The sequence below is a fragment of the Sinocyclocheilus grahami genome, unplaced genomic scaffold (genome assembly GCF_001515645.1).
Source record: "Sinocyclocheilus grahami isolate Dianchi unplaced genomic scaffold, SAMN03320097.WGS_v1.1 scaffold84.1, whole genome shotgun sequence".
Taxonomy (NCBI): domain Eukaryota; kingdom Metazoa; phylum Chordata; class Actinopteri; order Cypriniformes; family Cyprinidae; genus Sinocyclocheilus; species Sinocyclocheilus grahami.
In genome coordinates, this window is record NW_015505263.1 from 604266 (window position 1) to 616823 (window position 12558).

At 37.3% G+C, this 12558-nt stretch overlaps 1 protein-coding gene across 1 annotated transcript; it reads right to left on the reverse strand.

The window, feature by feature from the left end:
* Positions 1 to 6913: 6913 nt before the first annotated feature.
* LOC107586668 (antimicrobial peptide NK-lysin-like) lies at positions 6914 to 8198 on the reverse strand. Its single transcript, XM_016274123.1, has 4 exons — positions 8133 to 8198; positions 7847 to 7911; positions 7160 to 7255; positions 6914 to 7078 (listed from the first exon to the last, which is right to left on the reverse strand). Exons 1-4 carry the CDS (start codon positions 8173 to 8175, stop codon positions 6914 to 6916), a joined length of 369 nt encoding a protein of 122 aa, XP_016129609.1. The 5' UTR covers positions 8176 to 8198.
* Positions 8199 to 12558: the final 4360 nt, after the last annotated feature.

Sequence of the window (12558 nt, forward strand, 5' to 3'; positions counted from 1 at the left end):
CTTGTTTGGCAAGAACAAGATGAGGGTGAGTTTTTTGATAATTTTTTTTTCTTACATTTTGTATGTGTGATACTCAGGGTGCCATTGGTGAAAAAAATCAAGAGGGTGGGTGTTTTTGATTGTTAAATTTTTATTTTTATAAATCGCATTTATTAATTTCTAGAATGCAAAATCAATAGTTATTGATATTTACAAATAGAATAACGAGACACATACCTGTACACATTCAGTCAAATCATTTTTCATCACGGGTAGGGTTGGGAATCGAAAATCGATTCCAATTCCAGAATCAGATACTTAAGGTCAGGAATCGGATACTTGCTGTCAAAGTAACATTTCGATTCTGCCTATCGATTCCTATCCCTGTGGGAGGGAGCGGGCCCAGATAAGATATTTTCCTGCGGGAGCTAGCGGGCACGGGACAGAATCTTGCAGGAGCGAGACTGAAAAATCCGTCCTGCGCAGGTCTCTAGTTCGCGCTGCCATTGACCTAAAGAGCAGCTGCTGTCATGAATGAAATGGCTTCACAGTCTTTTCAACCACACAGTATCATTATTTCTGTTACAAACATTCAAATCACAGAAGTACTGGGATAAAAATTTATAGTTCAGATATAAACTCTGATGTGTACGGTAGCGATTAAAATAGAGTAAATCACCTTTTGAAAGTAATTTGACACTTCAAATGAAGATTTATCGATTACATTGTTACGCCAGTAGGTGGCAAAAAGGGGCTGTTAAAGGGAAAAAATAATAACGACTTTATTCAACAATTCGTCTCCTCCGCATCACCCTAGTGCCATTTTGGAGAGTATCCACTGAATGTAAACGGCATATGCTGTTCTGTGTCAGCTGTGCCACGCGTTTACGTCGCTTACGCTTTCATTTGAAACGTATCCGCGTAGCGCAACTGACACAAAACAGCATACGCAATTTACTTTCAGTGGATACTCTCTAAAATGGTGCAAGGGTGACGCGGAGGAGACAAATTGTTGAAAAAAGTTGTTTTTTTTCCTTTTGTGCACAAAAAGTAGTCTCGTAGCTTTGTAAAATTACGGTTGAACCCCTGATGTCACATGGATTATTTTACCGATCTCCTTGCTACGTTTCTGGACCTTGATCGTGTAAGGATCCTTGCTGTCTATGGGAGGGTCAGAGAGCTCTCAGATTCCATCAAAATATCTTCATTTGTGTTCCGAAGATGAACGAAGGTCTTACGGGTTTGGAACGACATGAGGGTGAGTAATTAATGATAGAATTTTCATTTTTGGGTGAACTAACCCTTTAAAATGTATTTGTCTTTGAATCATGCAAAAGATTAGTTCAAGAATGCTGATGATATTGAGTGAGTCATTGAATCATTCATTCATAAATTACATGTGATTTTGTTTAGTTGTCTAATGTTTTTTCTTCAGAATCATGAGAGAACCACAGCTTAAATTGGGGGGGAAAAAAGCAAAAAAAAAACTACATTTATCCAGAATCATGCAGTTCTATTTTGCACACAAACAGCTCTTAAAGAGTCCAGTTTTTATGTAGCCTGTTGATTTTTGTACATGGTATTCAGCTGCAACTAAATGGTTTGCAAAAAAGAGACACAGGATACATGTTTCATATAGGGGTGTAACGATTCACTCGTTACCGATACATCGATTACAAACCCTGACGATGCATATGCATTGATCTTGAAACATGATTTTTGAATCGTGAATCGCCGATTTCGGACAGTAATCGATTTAAGACGCTAAGAATCTAATTAATCGTGATTTCTTGATTTTTTGAGCAGCTGATGTGTGATCTCTCCTTAGTACTCGTGGCCAGTAATGCTGAAGTGAAGTAGTTTTACTTTTCTGTAGTTTTTCAATGGCTCTCAGCATCTTACCGACGACATTACCTGAGCAGTCGAAAGCTGCGAATTTATTGCATGGAGGGAGCAGAAATGTAAGTGTTTAAAGCATAAGCACAGTTCCATTGAATGATAAATGTGTTTTAACAATGTTGTTGAACCGAATGTACGAAGGAAACCGTTAAAATAACCACAGCATTAACAACAACCTTGAAATAAGAGCACGAGGTTTATCTGATAATCAGATGCATGAAAGTAGGGTTCCTTGCAATAGCAAACAGACATTGGGCACGTTTTCTTTCAGAATCATCATTTGCCAATGAGAGGAAAAGTTAAATACCATAGCATTTTATTTTATGAAAATTAGATAAAGAAGTTTTCGCACTGAAAGAGAAGTGATCTCGCGCTCATAGAACTTAAGCCGTGCCAGGCTATATATGCAGCTAATCTGAATAAAGAGCAGAATTGAACTGATGAAACGTTAAGACAATAAACACAATAAATAAATAAAATTTATGAATGATGCTAATTGACATATAATTGATTACAGTACAGAAACTATAAAGTATATTTTCTACCTTATTCTCTGCAGAAAATTGAAATAATTGTTTGTAGTATATAAAAAAATAAAATTGCCATTAGGAAAAAATTATAGATTACAAATGATTGATTATTGTCCAGCAGTGTATTTGATTTCTTATAGCAAATTCAAAGTAATAGATAAGAAAATAATTCCTTGTAAAAAAAAAAAATATATATATATATATATATAATAATTATAATAATATATACATACAGTACATAAAATTATTGTATTTGACATTTCTGTCACTTCTGAAATGATGGCTATGCCCCTGGTGTGACAAAATGTTAGCCTATGCATAATACTTTTAAAGCTCTTTTTTAAAATCTTGGCTTACATAATTTTTTACGTATGCTATGTCATGCCATAGCATCATTAAACTAGCATCTAACAATGGACAAAAGTGTTTTTTTCCCCTCTAACCTATGTTTCTGTAACCATGAAGGCAGCTGTGTAATTTGCCCCCTGACTAAGCATTTAAAGAATTTAGGGGAAGCATTTAAATAATCCTGTGAATGCACTTAAAGAATGCAGAATCGAATCGTTATAATCGAATCGAATCGTTATAAATTTGCAAAAATCGTTCTTGAATCGAATCGAAAACCTATGAATCGTGAATCGAATCGAATCGCTGTCTACCCAAAGATTCACAGCCCTACAAACTAAGCAACCAAAAGCAATATATGTCTTCCTCAGATGTAATGTTAGTTCTGTACTTCAGCGTTGGGTAAAATAGCACTATAATCTCCTTTGTGGTAGAGAAAGCTGCTTACATGTAGGCTACGGGAAACAGCGAATATGTTGAATTAAACATACACACAATCAGCTTTTCCACATGTTTTTACTGGCCCCCGATAATCAAAACTTCTACTTAGCGCTTGCTCCATTTCTGCAGATCAGTTTTTGTGAATGAATGACTTAATCCACCTGTTGTTTTGGTCTTCATCAACAGCCGCTTGCGCCACCTGCTGGTGAGCGACTGACAGCAGCTGGAGATCATGCATCGGTGCTCAACTGCTATTCCTGCAGCTCCCGGATGTGCAATGGCGAATTTTCTGCCGAATTTTAACCACTGAATTTGTCGAAAGCGAATTTGGAAAGTGAAATAAAATGGACCTAAATTTGCCTGTTGAATATTATACATCGTATTTTTAAACAGATTGAATATTTTGGAAGTGAATTCTGGAAGGTGAATATTAATTATTGAATCATTAATTATGAAAATGTGTGTGAAATATTTTGAATTGAAATATTCACAGCTTAAATAAACAACTATGCTAAATTTCAGGACCTAAAAATGCAAGGCCTGGAAATACAGGGCATTAAAATGCAAGCACTGTTAATGCAAAGCATATTTTTTTTTCAGTTAGTGCTATTCAACATGCTTTTTTGTTTCAAAGACATATGGCATTATTTTTCTTCCATACAAAAGGAACCAATGAGTTTCTATGGAAACTAACAAGGAGTGGGCATGGTCCAATGAGTGTCTATGGCAACTAATGAGGGTAGTTATGGAGACAAACAAGGGGCAAAACACACAAGGAACATGTGACATTAAGCAACAATGCTGAAAAAAAAAATTATCATTCATATTTATACAATATTTTTTTACTGTTATCACATTAACAACCATTTAGTAACATTAGTTAGTTGTGTGTTTGTCAATTAAAATAACCCACACATAACAATCATTTTATATATACAGTAGAGGACTCACACTACACTAGCTATGTTTCTATCCAAAGATGCAAATTTAATTTATGCGCAAAACTGGAATATCGCATAAAACATTTGCGAATAAAGCACCGTTTCCATCCAACAAGTCAAAGAGAACAAAATCGTCACTTCCTGATAAACTGGCACTAAATATCTCTAAGAAAACTAGGAGAAGCCACTGAATATAATCATTTTCATATGAAATAAATTACTTGCGCTTCAGAGAGAGCAGACGTAACACAATAAATGCGGTGATTGCTTTTGGAGGTGGATGCCTGCTGTTTGGGAACGCAGTCATGTAAGACAGTAATGATACAGAAATACTTTGATGATAGCCCTTACGAAAAATAGATCCTTGCAACATGGGGACGTGGATTATCATGCTGCAACATGAGGTGATGGTCGTGGATGAATGGCACAACAATGGGCCTCAGGATCTCGTCACGGTATCTCTGAGCATTCAAAATGCCATCAATAAAATGCACCTGTGTTCGTTGTCCATTGCATACGCCTGCCCATACCATAACCCGTCAGCATAGTCATAAGGCATCAATCAATCATGCCTTGTCATTGTTTTCATAATCACCTCAGTAAAATTCCCACATGGCAATACTCACATTTCTATTCTTGATAACCTACATTCAAACAATTTAATTGAAATTGTCATATTGGGGGGTCAGCAAATTGAAATGTTTTCTTTCTTTTGAAAGGCAAGGCAGTGGCCAAAAGAATTCAAAGTGGCTTTACACTTTTTCCAAGCATTCATGTTTTTAATAAATGGTGTTAATAAATAATATTGTTGTACACAAAAAGTTGTCTCTTTCTTCTCAGATGGCTAAACGGCCCTTGGAATTTTTGTAGGACACTGTTCTGTCGCTGTATGACAACCAATAGTGAATACTAAAGCATGAATCAATATGAAATAAATATTTCATTGATGGTCCATATGATTACACTGTATGTCTGGTAGGCTAAATATGGTTAATATCTGAATGTAACTTTATATATAAATTCACAACAACATACAGTGCATAGAATTAGGCTACAGTAGATCATGCATCATTACATTGTCCATTTGATCCAAATATGTGTATTATTAATTTTTTCATTCACTAATTAAATGTGTAATGTTAATGTATTTTTTTTTTTTCAAAAACACTAATTCAGTTGTCACCTGTAGGCTATGTATGTAGACCAACAGTGAATATTTACAGAAATTTTAATTCGTAGTGCAGATCATCTGATATCTTAATATAATGTTTATTTTTAAATTCACACAAACACACAAAAAAAACTCTCAATTAGTCAATGTCTATGGACGGGCCGGTTATTAATGAAGTTTTGAGCGTCGGTTTAATCATTTCGCCATTACGCCACAACAGGGGCGTAAAACTGCCTGCTCCAGGTCTGACTCTGCAGCCTTCCTGTATAGGCTAGACGGGCCTATCTCTATCTTCAAGGTGCTTTCTATTCCTCCACTGATTTTAAGGTTTAATCAAGTGTCTTGTCAGCTCGGATACATAAATTGTCATTTTGTTGTGTATTTTGCTTTTGTATCCTGCCAGTGGATTGATTGGTAAAAATTTGAGCTGATAATGGAAAGGTTGTAGGTTCAAACCACAAAAACAGTGATGAACTCAACTCAGGATGTTTAAACTCAAAGGAGATTTGAGGGTACTTTCCCTGTAATATGTTTACTGACAATTCAGACCTGAACTATTGCTTTCTTGGCATCTGATCAAAATTGGGAGAAATTGCTAGTACAAATATGTAATTCAGTTTTTGACAAGTTGAACTATCCCTTTAAGTCCGGGCCATTCTAAACCGCAAACGGAATTTACGTGAGGTTAACAATGGGTGTTCACATGGTAAATTCCTAAACTCTGGGTTAATGTTCTTATTTGCATATTTGAGGTGTCAGTGTCATTGATTGGATGAATGCAGAGCAGGACCTATTTACATAGCCCAACGGCTCTAGCATTGGGCGTCAAATATGTTGCTGACTATCCACCTTATTTTTCAACGTGTAAGTAAGCCATTTTCTGTGAATGTGTGAGACTTCCGGTTCATTAGCCGCTATAGGGAAATAACAATGTGCAGTAAACGGTCAAACTGTTTGCACTACAAACAAACCAGTGTGTTCATTTTTTAATTAAGATTATACATTAAAATAACACACCAGTTTGCAATATCTAGCAGCAAAACGAGCTGTTTTGTACATCTAAAAATAGACACCGTGACCGGAAGCCAGACACATTAAATTTACAAATGGCCGCGACCGCTCTTATGGGAAAAATAAGGTGGATACATAAAGTTTTTTTGTTTGTTTTTTCCTGAATGGACTTTTCAGACTATAAAGGTAAGAATGAAACTTTCTTTTCTTCACTCCACTCTATATTTAAGTCATTATTTGACATTTTCCCCTTCAGAAAGCTGAAACTACTGTTTCTACAAGGACTGCCCAAAGCTGTGGCTAAGCGCCTAGTCATAACATTTACTGCATCGTTTCACAATGTAGACGTTTGGCACCTCAGTGAGGTTAACACCGAAAAAGCGGTGCTAGCCCTGCTCCAGAGCAGGGTTTAATTACCCCAGATAAAAACAGCACTAAACCTGCTTCTAAATTACAAGTGTGAAACGTTCCTTTACCCGGTTTAGAACGACAGTGACCTGAGGTTAAGGTCAATAATGTGGAAAAGCCCTTCAGAAACAAAAAAGCAATTGATCAAATATGATTCTTAAACTTTTATAAGGTCATTAACTCCATGCCTATTTCTTGCAAACAGTAATGTTAACACAGATGGTTCTGGCATTATCAGTAGTTGAAAGTTCTTCGACCAGAGTGTCTGTGTACTTGTTCACAAACTTCCTACACAGTGACTTTAGGAAGCCGATCTCATCACAGACCATCCCCAGCTTCTTTTTAATGTCGTCCTGTAGTTAAGTGAGACAAGCAGTTAACGTTAAGCCACTAGTCTCACATTAATTTATTAAAGCATTAAAAAAAGTACCAACCGCAGTTGCTCCATTGGAGATCTGTTTTTTCAGCTTCTTCATGGCCCAGTTGCAAGCCCAGCATATTCCAGGGAGTTGTTCTGTTTGTATCTCACCCTAATAAGATGTATGACAGCATATTGGAGTCATTAGTTTCTATATATATATATCGCATACACAGTAGAATCTAGCATTTCAAAGTGAACATGATGGCTAGCTGTTTGAAAACCATTGTAAAGCTTATCTCCATCTTGCAAATACTCTTGAAGTTTCATTTGAGTTCATGGCAGAGATCTGACCTCTAAAGATAGCGATCGATACATCAACCAGTGTGGTTAATCAGCTGACAGTCATATTATTGTGGTTGTTTGGCCAATTAAATAGGTAGTTGTAAATTCTACCCTCGTCATGCAAACAGATCATGTAACTTTATGGTTTTGAAATAACAGTTTGTGAATTTTCATTTTGATGTGTAAAATAATTATTAAACTAAGTTAGTTAATTTTGTGTAAATGTTATTTGTTATCATGAACGTTTACGCAGTGAAGGAAAATATAAAAAAATGATTGAAAAAGAACAGAAATGTATGCAATCTTAAAAAGTCAAAGGAATTTCTATATTAATTATACATTTTGACCACTAGTTAACAATTTACTATACTACTTTACAAGTGAACACAAAAGGGTATCATGATAGAGAACAACTCACAGAGTCTTCTTCAAGTTCATTTCCAGTAGACTCTTCTTTGCGCATTTCCCAGTGAAGAGCACAAACTAAGGAAAAATGCATGATAAATGTAGTACATACTATGCAGGAATTTAGTTAAACAGTGTATATTTTAGGCATATTCAAGCTGGTTTTAGAGTGACCAGCATTGCACATCATAGACACAAGCCAGTCCAAATCGGTCTATGTAGTCTTTGTGGCACACAAAATATAGGCTAGACTAATATATGGATAAAGATAACCAACAACTGATTTGTGCTAATTTTACCTGAGGATATCAGCAGAGCAATCAGGATGATACGCCGCAGCATCTTGTTTGGCAAAAGAGTCTGAACACAATGAGACTGAAATCTCTCTGCTTGTTTGCTGAAGATCTTTGGTGCCACTTTTTATAAAACATCTCTGTTTACAACCAGAAACCACAAACATTGTGAAGTGAGACCAGTAGCACCCACAACATGACGAGAAGTACTATCACTAACAATTTTTTCCATCTTCCTGTATGTGTGATACTTGTTTATCATAAACGATAGTACTTTGATTGCACACCTAAATAGGTTACACTAAATTCAGTGTCAACTACACTGCAACTGCTTATTTCAAAGCAGTATCATAATGGTATGGTCGGAAATGGCAGAGGCATAAATTACATGTCATTAAAATTGGAAACTCAGATATCTGTGATAAAGATTTTGCTTGAAATATTGCAGTATTGTGTGATTTGTAAAAGGTTGCCATAATGCCACGCCCTTGGGACTCATTTATGCCACAGCAAGAAGCAACCTAAAAGAACAAAGCCTTCTCTAGCTGACTACTTGAGATGAATGATAAATCTTTATTACTCACTCTTTTCTATTTGCCATAACTTTCGAGAAGAGAGTGCTTCTTTAATTTGGGTATTGCAGGGTGTGATGGTTTTCACACCCTACCACACGTTGAGCTGTTCGGAAAAGATTTGAGAACTGTCTCTTCATTTCTAATTCTCAAACTGTCATTTTAATTAATTGATAGATGTGACATTGTGAAATGCAAATTCAGAAATGATCCTTTCGAATCAATGGTGAAAAGAGCAAACCATGTTCTCTGGTACTCAGAGAATGTCTATATATTTCTTCTTATTTGTTAAAAGAGAGACAGTTTGCTCCCCACCCAAAGCTGTGTGAACTAAACTCTTTGAACTAAACTATAGGCTACCAATGAAATCCAGTAATTGGCATTAAAGGGGTCATCGGATGCCAATTTTCCACAAGTTTATATGATTCTTTAGGGTCTTAATGAAAAGTCTATAACATACTTTGGTTAAAATTTCTCAATGGTAGTGTAAAACAATACGATTTTAACCTGCCAAAAACAGGTCTGGTCACAACAAGCCGTTATGGTGCATTTCCCTTTAAATGCTAATGAGCTACGCTCACCCCGCCCCTCTCTTTTGTGGGGTGAAGAGCCGTTCTCTTCGAGACTGTAAACTTTAGCCACATTCATTGTGAAACTTGCTAACTAGCACACTATTAGGAAAGGCGATTTGCTAAATTAATTAAAAAAACGTATACTCACTTCTCCTGGAGGTGAAGCTGGATCACGAATGATTCGCGCGAACATAAAAAGGGTGCATTCCCTTAAAAAACAAAAGTAATCCACTGCGTCTTCAGTGGCTCAGATGTTGTGAGTAAATGACGACTGCTATGTTCATTATCACATCCAACAACAGAACACCTCAATCACTATGGAGACATTCTTGTCTACACTTGCTCCAGCGTCGAAACAATGGCGGTAATGACTGTAACAGCGGGTCTAAGGTAAAACACCAGTGTCAATCAACAATAGTGGGAGGGGTCTTGGCCTGTGTGACGACACACAGCCAAGAATCTGAAAACGGCTTGATTTTAGAAAGTGGTCATAATTTATCAATATTAAAAAAAAAAACACTGGGTGGAATTTTATCATTATAGGATGGATGTTTACACACACTGCCAACACACATTTCAGTTCAAACAACTTGTAAAAGTGAATTTTGCATCCGATGACCCCTTTAACTATACATTAAACAACTATGCTAAACAAAGTTTAATTAGGGGCCAAGCTTCCTCTGCTTTTGAGTCTATGGCAGCACATAGAACCGCTTGCGGGAAAGTTGTGAAATTTGGCACACTGATAGAGGACAGTCCCAACATTAACCATAGCAAGTTTGGAGTCTCTAACTCAAACTCTCTAGTGCCACCACTTGTCCAAAGTTTCACTCATGATTATGATACTAACTTTTGAACTGTAAGGCTCATGCCGAGTCGAATGAACACCAGAATTCAAAATCGCAAGGTTTAGTTTTTTCGCTATTTTTAATTGTTTGAAAAACTTACTTTTTAGAACTCGTCCTAGACGGGTTGTCTGATCCCCTTTAACTATACATTAAACAACTATGCTAAACAAAGTTTAATTAGGGGCCAAGCTTCCTCTGCTTTTGAGTCTATGGCAGCACATAGAACCGCTTGCGGGAAAGTTGTGAAATTTGGCACACTGATAGAGGACAGTCCCAACATTAACCATAGCAAGTTTGGAGTCTCTAACTCAAACTCTCTAGTGCCACCACTTGTCCAAAGTTTCACTCATGTTTATGATACTAACTTTTGAACCGTAAGGCTCATGCCGAGTCGAATGAACACCAGAATTCAAAATCGCAAGGTTTAGTTTTTTCGCTATTTTTAATTGTTTGAAAAACTTACTTTTTCGAACTCGTCCTAGACGGTTTGTCTGATTCTCACCAAAATTGGCTCAGATCATCTTTTAGACCATGCTGGCAAAAAGTTATGGAATTCAAGTTGATTAGTCAAACCGTTCTCGAATAACGTGCAAACGAATTCGATGAAAAGCATGCAAAAATGGATCTGAGGCTGTATCTCCGTAACGGTTTGGCGTATTGAGACCAAACTTGGTGTGTGTTATAACAAGCATGACCTGAGACTACCTGCAGTGTTTCGGCGCTATGCCACCTAGTGGTTAGGATATATGAAATATGCATATTTTTGCTTATAACTTCTGAATGGTTTGGCCAAAAAATCACAAAACTGGTCTCTTTAGATTAGGTGCAGCATGCCGAGTGGAATGATACCCAATTTTCCCATGTCAGCCATTTTTGGCATCGGCCATTTTGAATTTAGTTGTAAAATGCTATATTTTACGAACGCATTGACATATAATAACAAAACTTGGTATGCTTCTTCGGCACCATGCCCTGATAGTACTCAAAAAGTTTGGGGGCAGCGCCACCTTGTGGTCAAAAGTTAAAATGAAATTTCTAAAAATGCTAACAACTTTTGTTTACACTAGCCTATTGTAATGAAACTGATCATAGTCCATAGTCCATCTGCCATCAGTGGTTCAACCGTAATACTTTTCTGGACCTTGACAGTGTAATTTACTTGGCAGCCTATGGGACAGTCACAAGCCTCCCGGTTTTCATCCAAAATATCTTAAATTGTGTTCCGAAGACGAACGAAGCTTTTACGGGGTTGGAACGACATGGGGGTAAGTGATTAATGACTCAATTTTCATTTTGGGGTGGAGTATCCCTTTAAGCTGTTGTGGTGTTCATTCACATTGTTTCTATATTATTGTGTAGAGTGATCAGATGCATTTTAAATAATTGCTAAAAGCTTCATTGGCCTAACAATGACCTTTTAACAAAACAAAATTCACTGTTGTTTGATCCTGACACAAAATGACCAGCTAACATTAATTGACTAATCATATCAGCAGCACATGTGAAAGTGTGAATGAGTGCTAGTCAGGTAATATCACTATCATATTAATTAGATTGTAAGAGCAGACTGATTGCTATAAAAGGAGGGAAGAAGCGCTTCCAATCATTGTGTTCTTGTTAGCAATGGTTACCTGCAAAGAAACACGGGCAGCCATAATCGCTTTGCATCAAAATGGCCTCACATCTTACAAAGAATATTGCACCTGAAAGAACCATTTACCGGATCATCAAGAACTTCAAGGAGAGAGGTTCGACTGCAGTGAAGAAGTCTTAAGGACGTCCCAGAGTGTCCAGTAAGTGCCAGGACCGTCTCCTCCTGAGGAGTCAGCTACGGAATCATGTCAGCACCAGTGAGTCAGCTACGGAATCGTGTCAGCACCAGTGCAGAGCTTGCTCAGGAATGGCAGCAGGTTGGTGTGAGAGCATCTGCACGCAAAATGAGGCCAAGACTTTTGAACAACGGCCTGGTGTCAAGAAGGGCAGCAAAGAAGCCACTTCTCTCCAAGAAAAACATCAAGGACAGACTGAAATTCTGCAGGAGGACAGCAGAAGACTGGTGCAAACTTATTTTCTCTCATGAAGCTCCCTTCTGACTGTTTGGGACATCTGGAAAATCGATTGTTCGGAGAAGAAAAGGTGAACGCTACCATGAGTCCTGTGTTGTGCCAACAGTGAAGCATCCTGAGACCATCCATGTGTGGGGTTGCTTTTCAACCAAGGGAGTGGGCTCTCTCATAATTCTGCCCAAAAACACTGCCATGAATAAAGAATGGTATCAAAATGCCCTGCAAGAGCTACTTCTTCCAACAATCCATGAGCAATTTGGCAATGATCTGTGCATTTTTCAGCATGATGAAGCACCATGTCACAAAGCAAGAGTGATAAAGAAGTAGCTCGAAGATCATTACATTGAAATTTTGGATCCATGGCCAGGCAACTC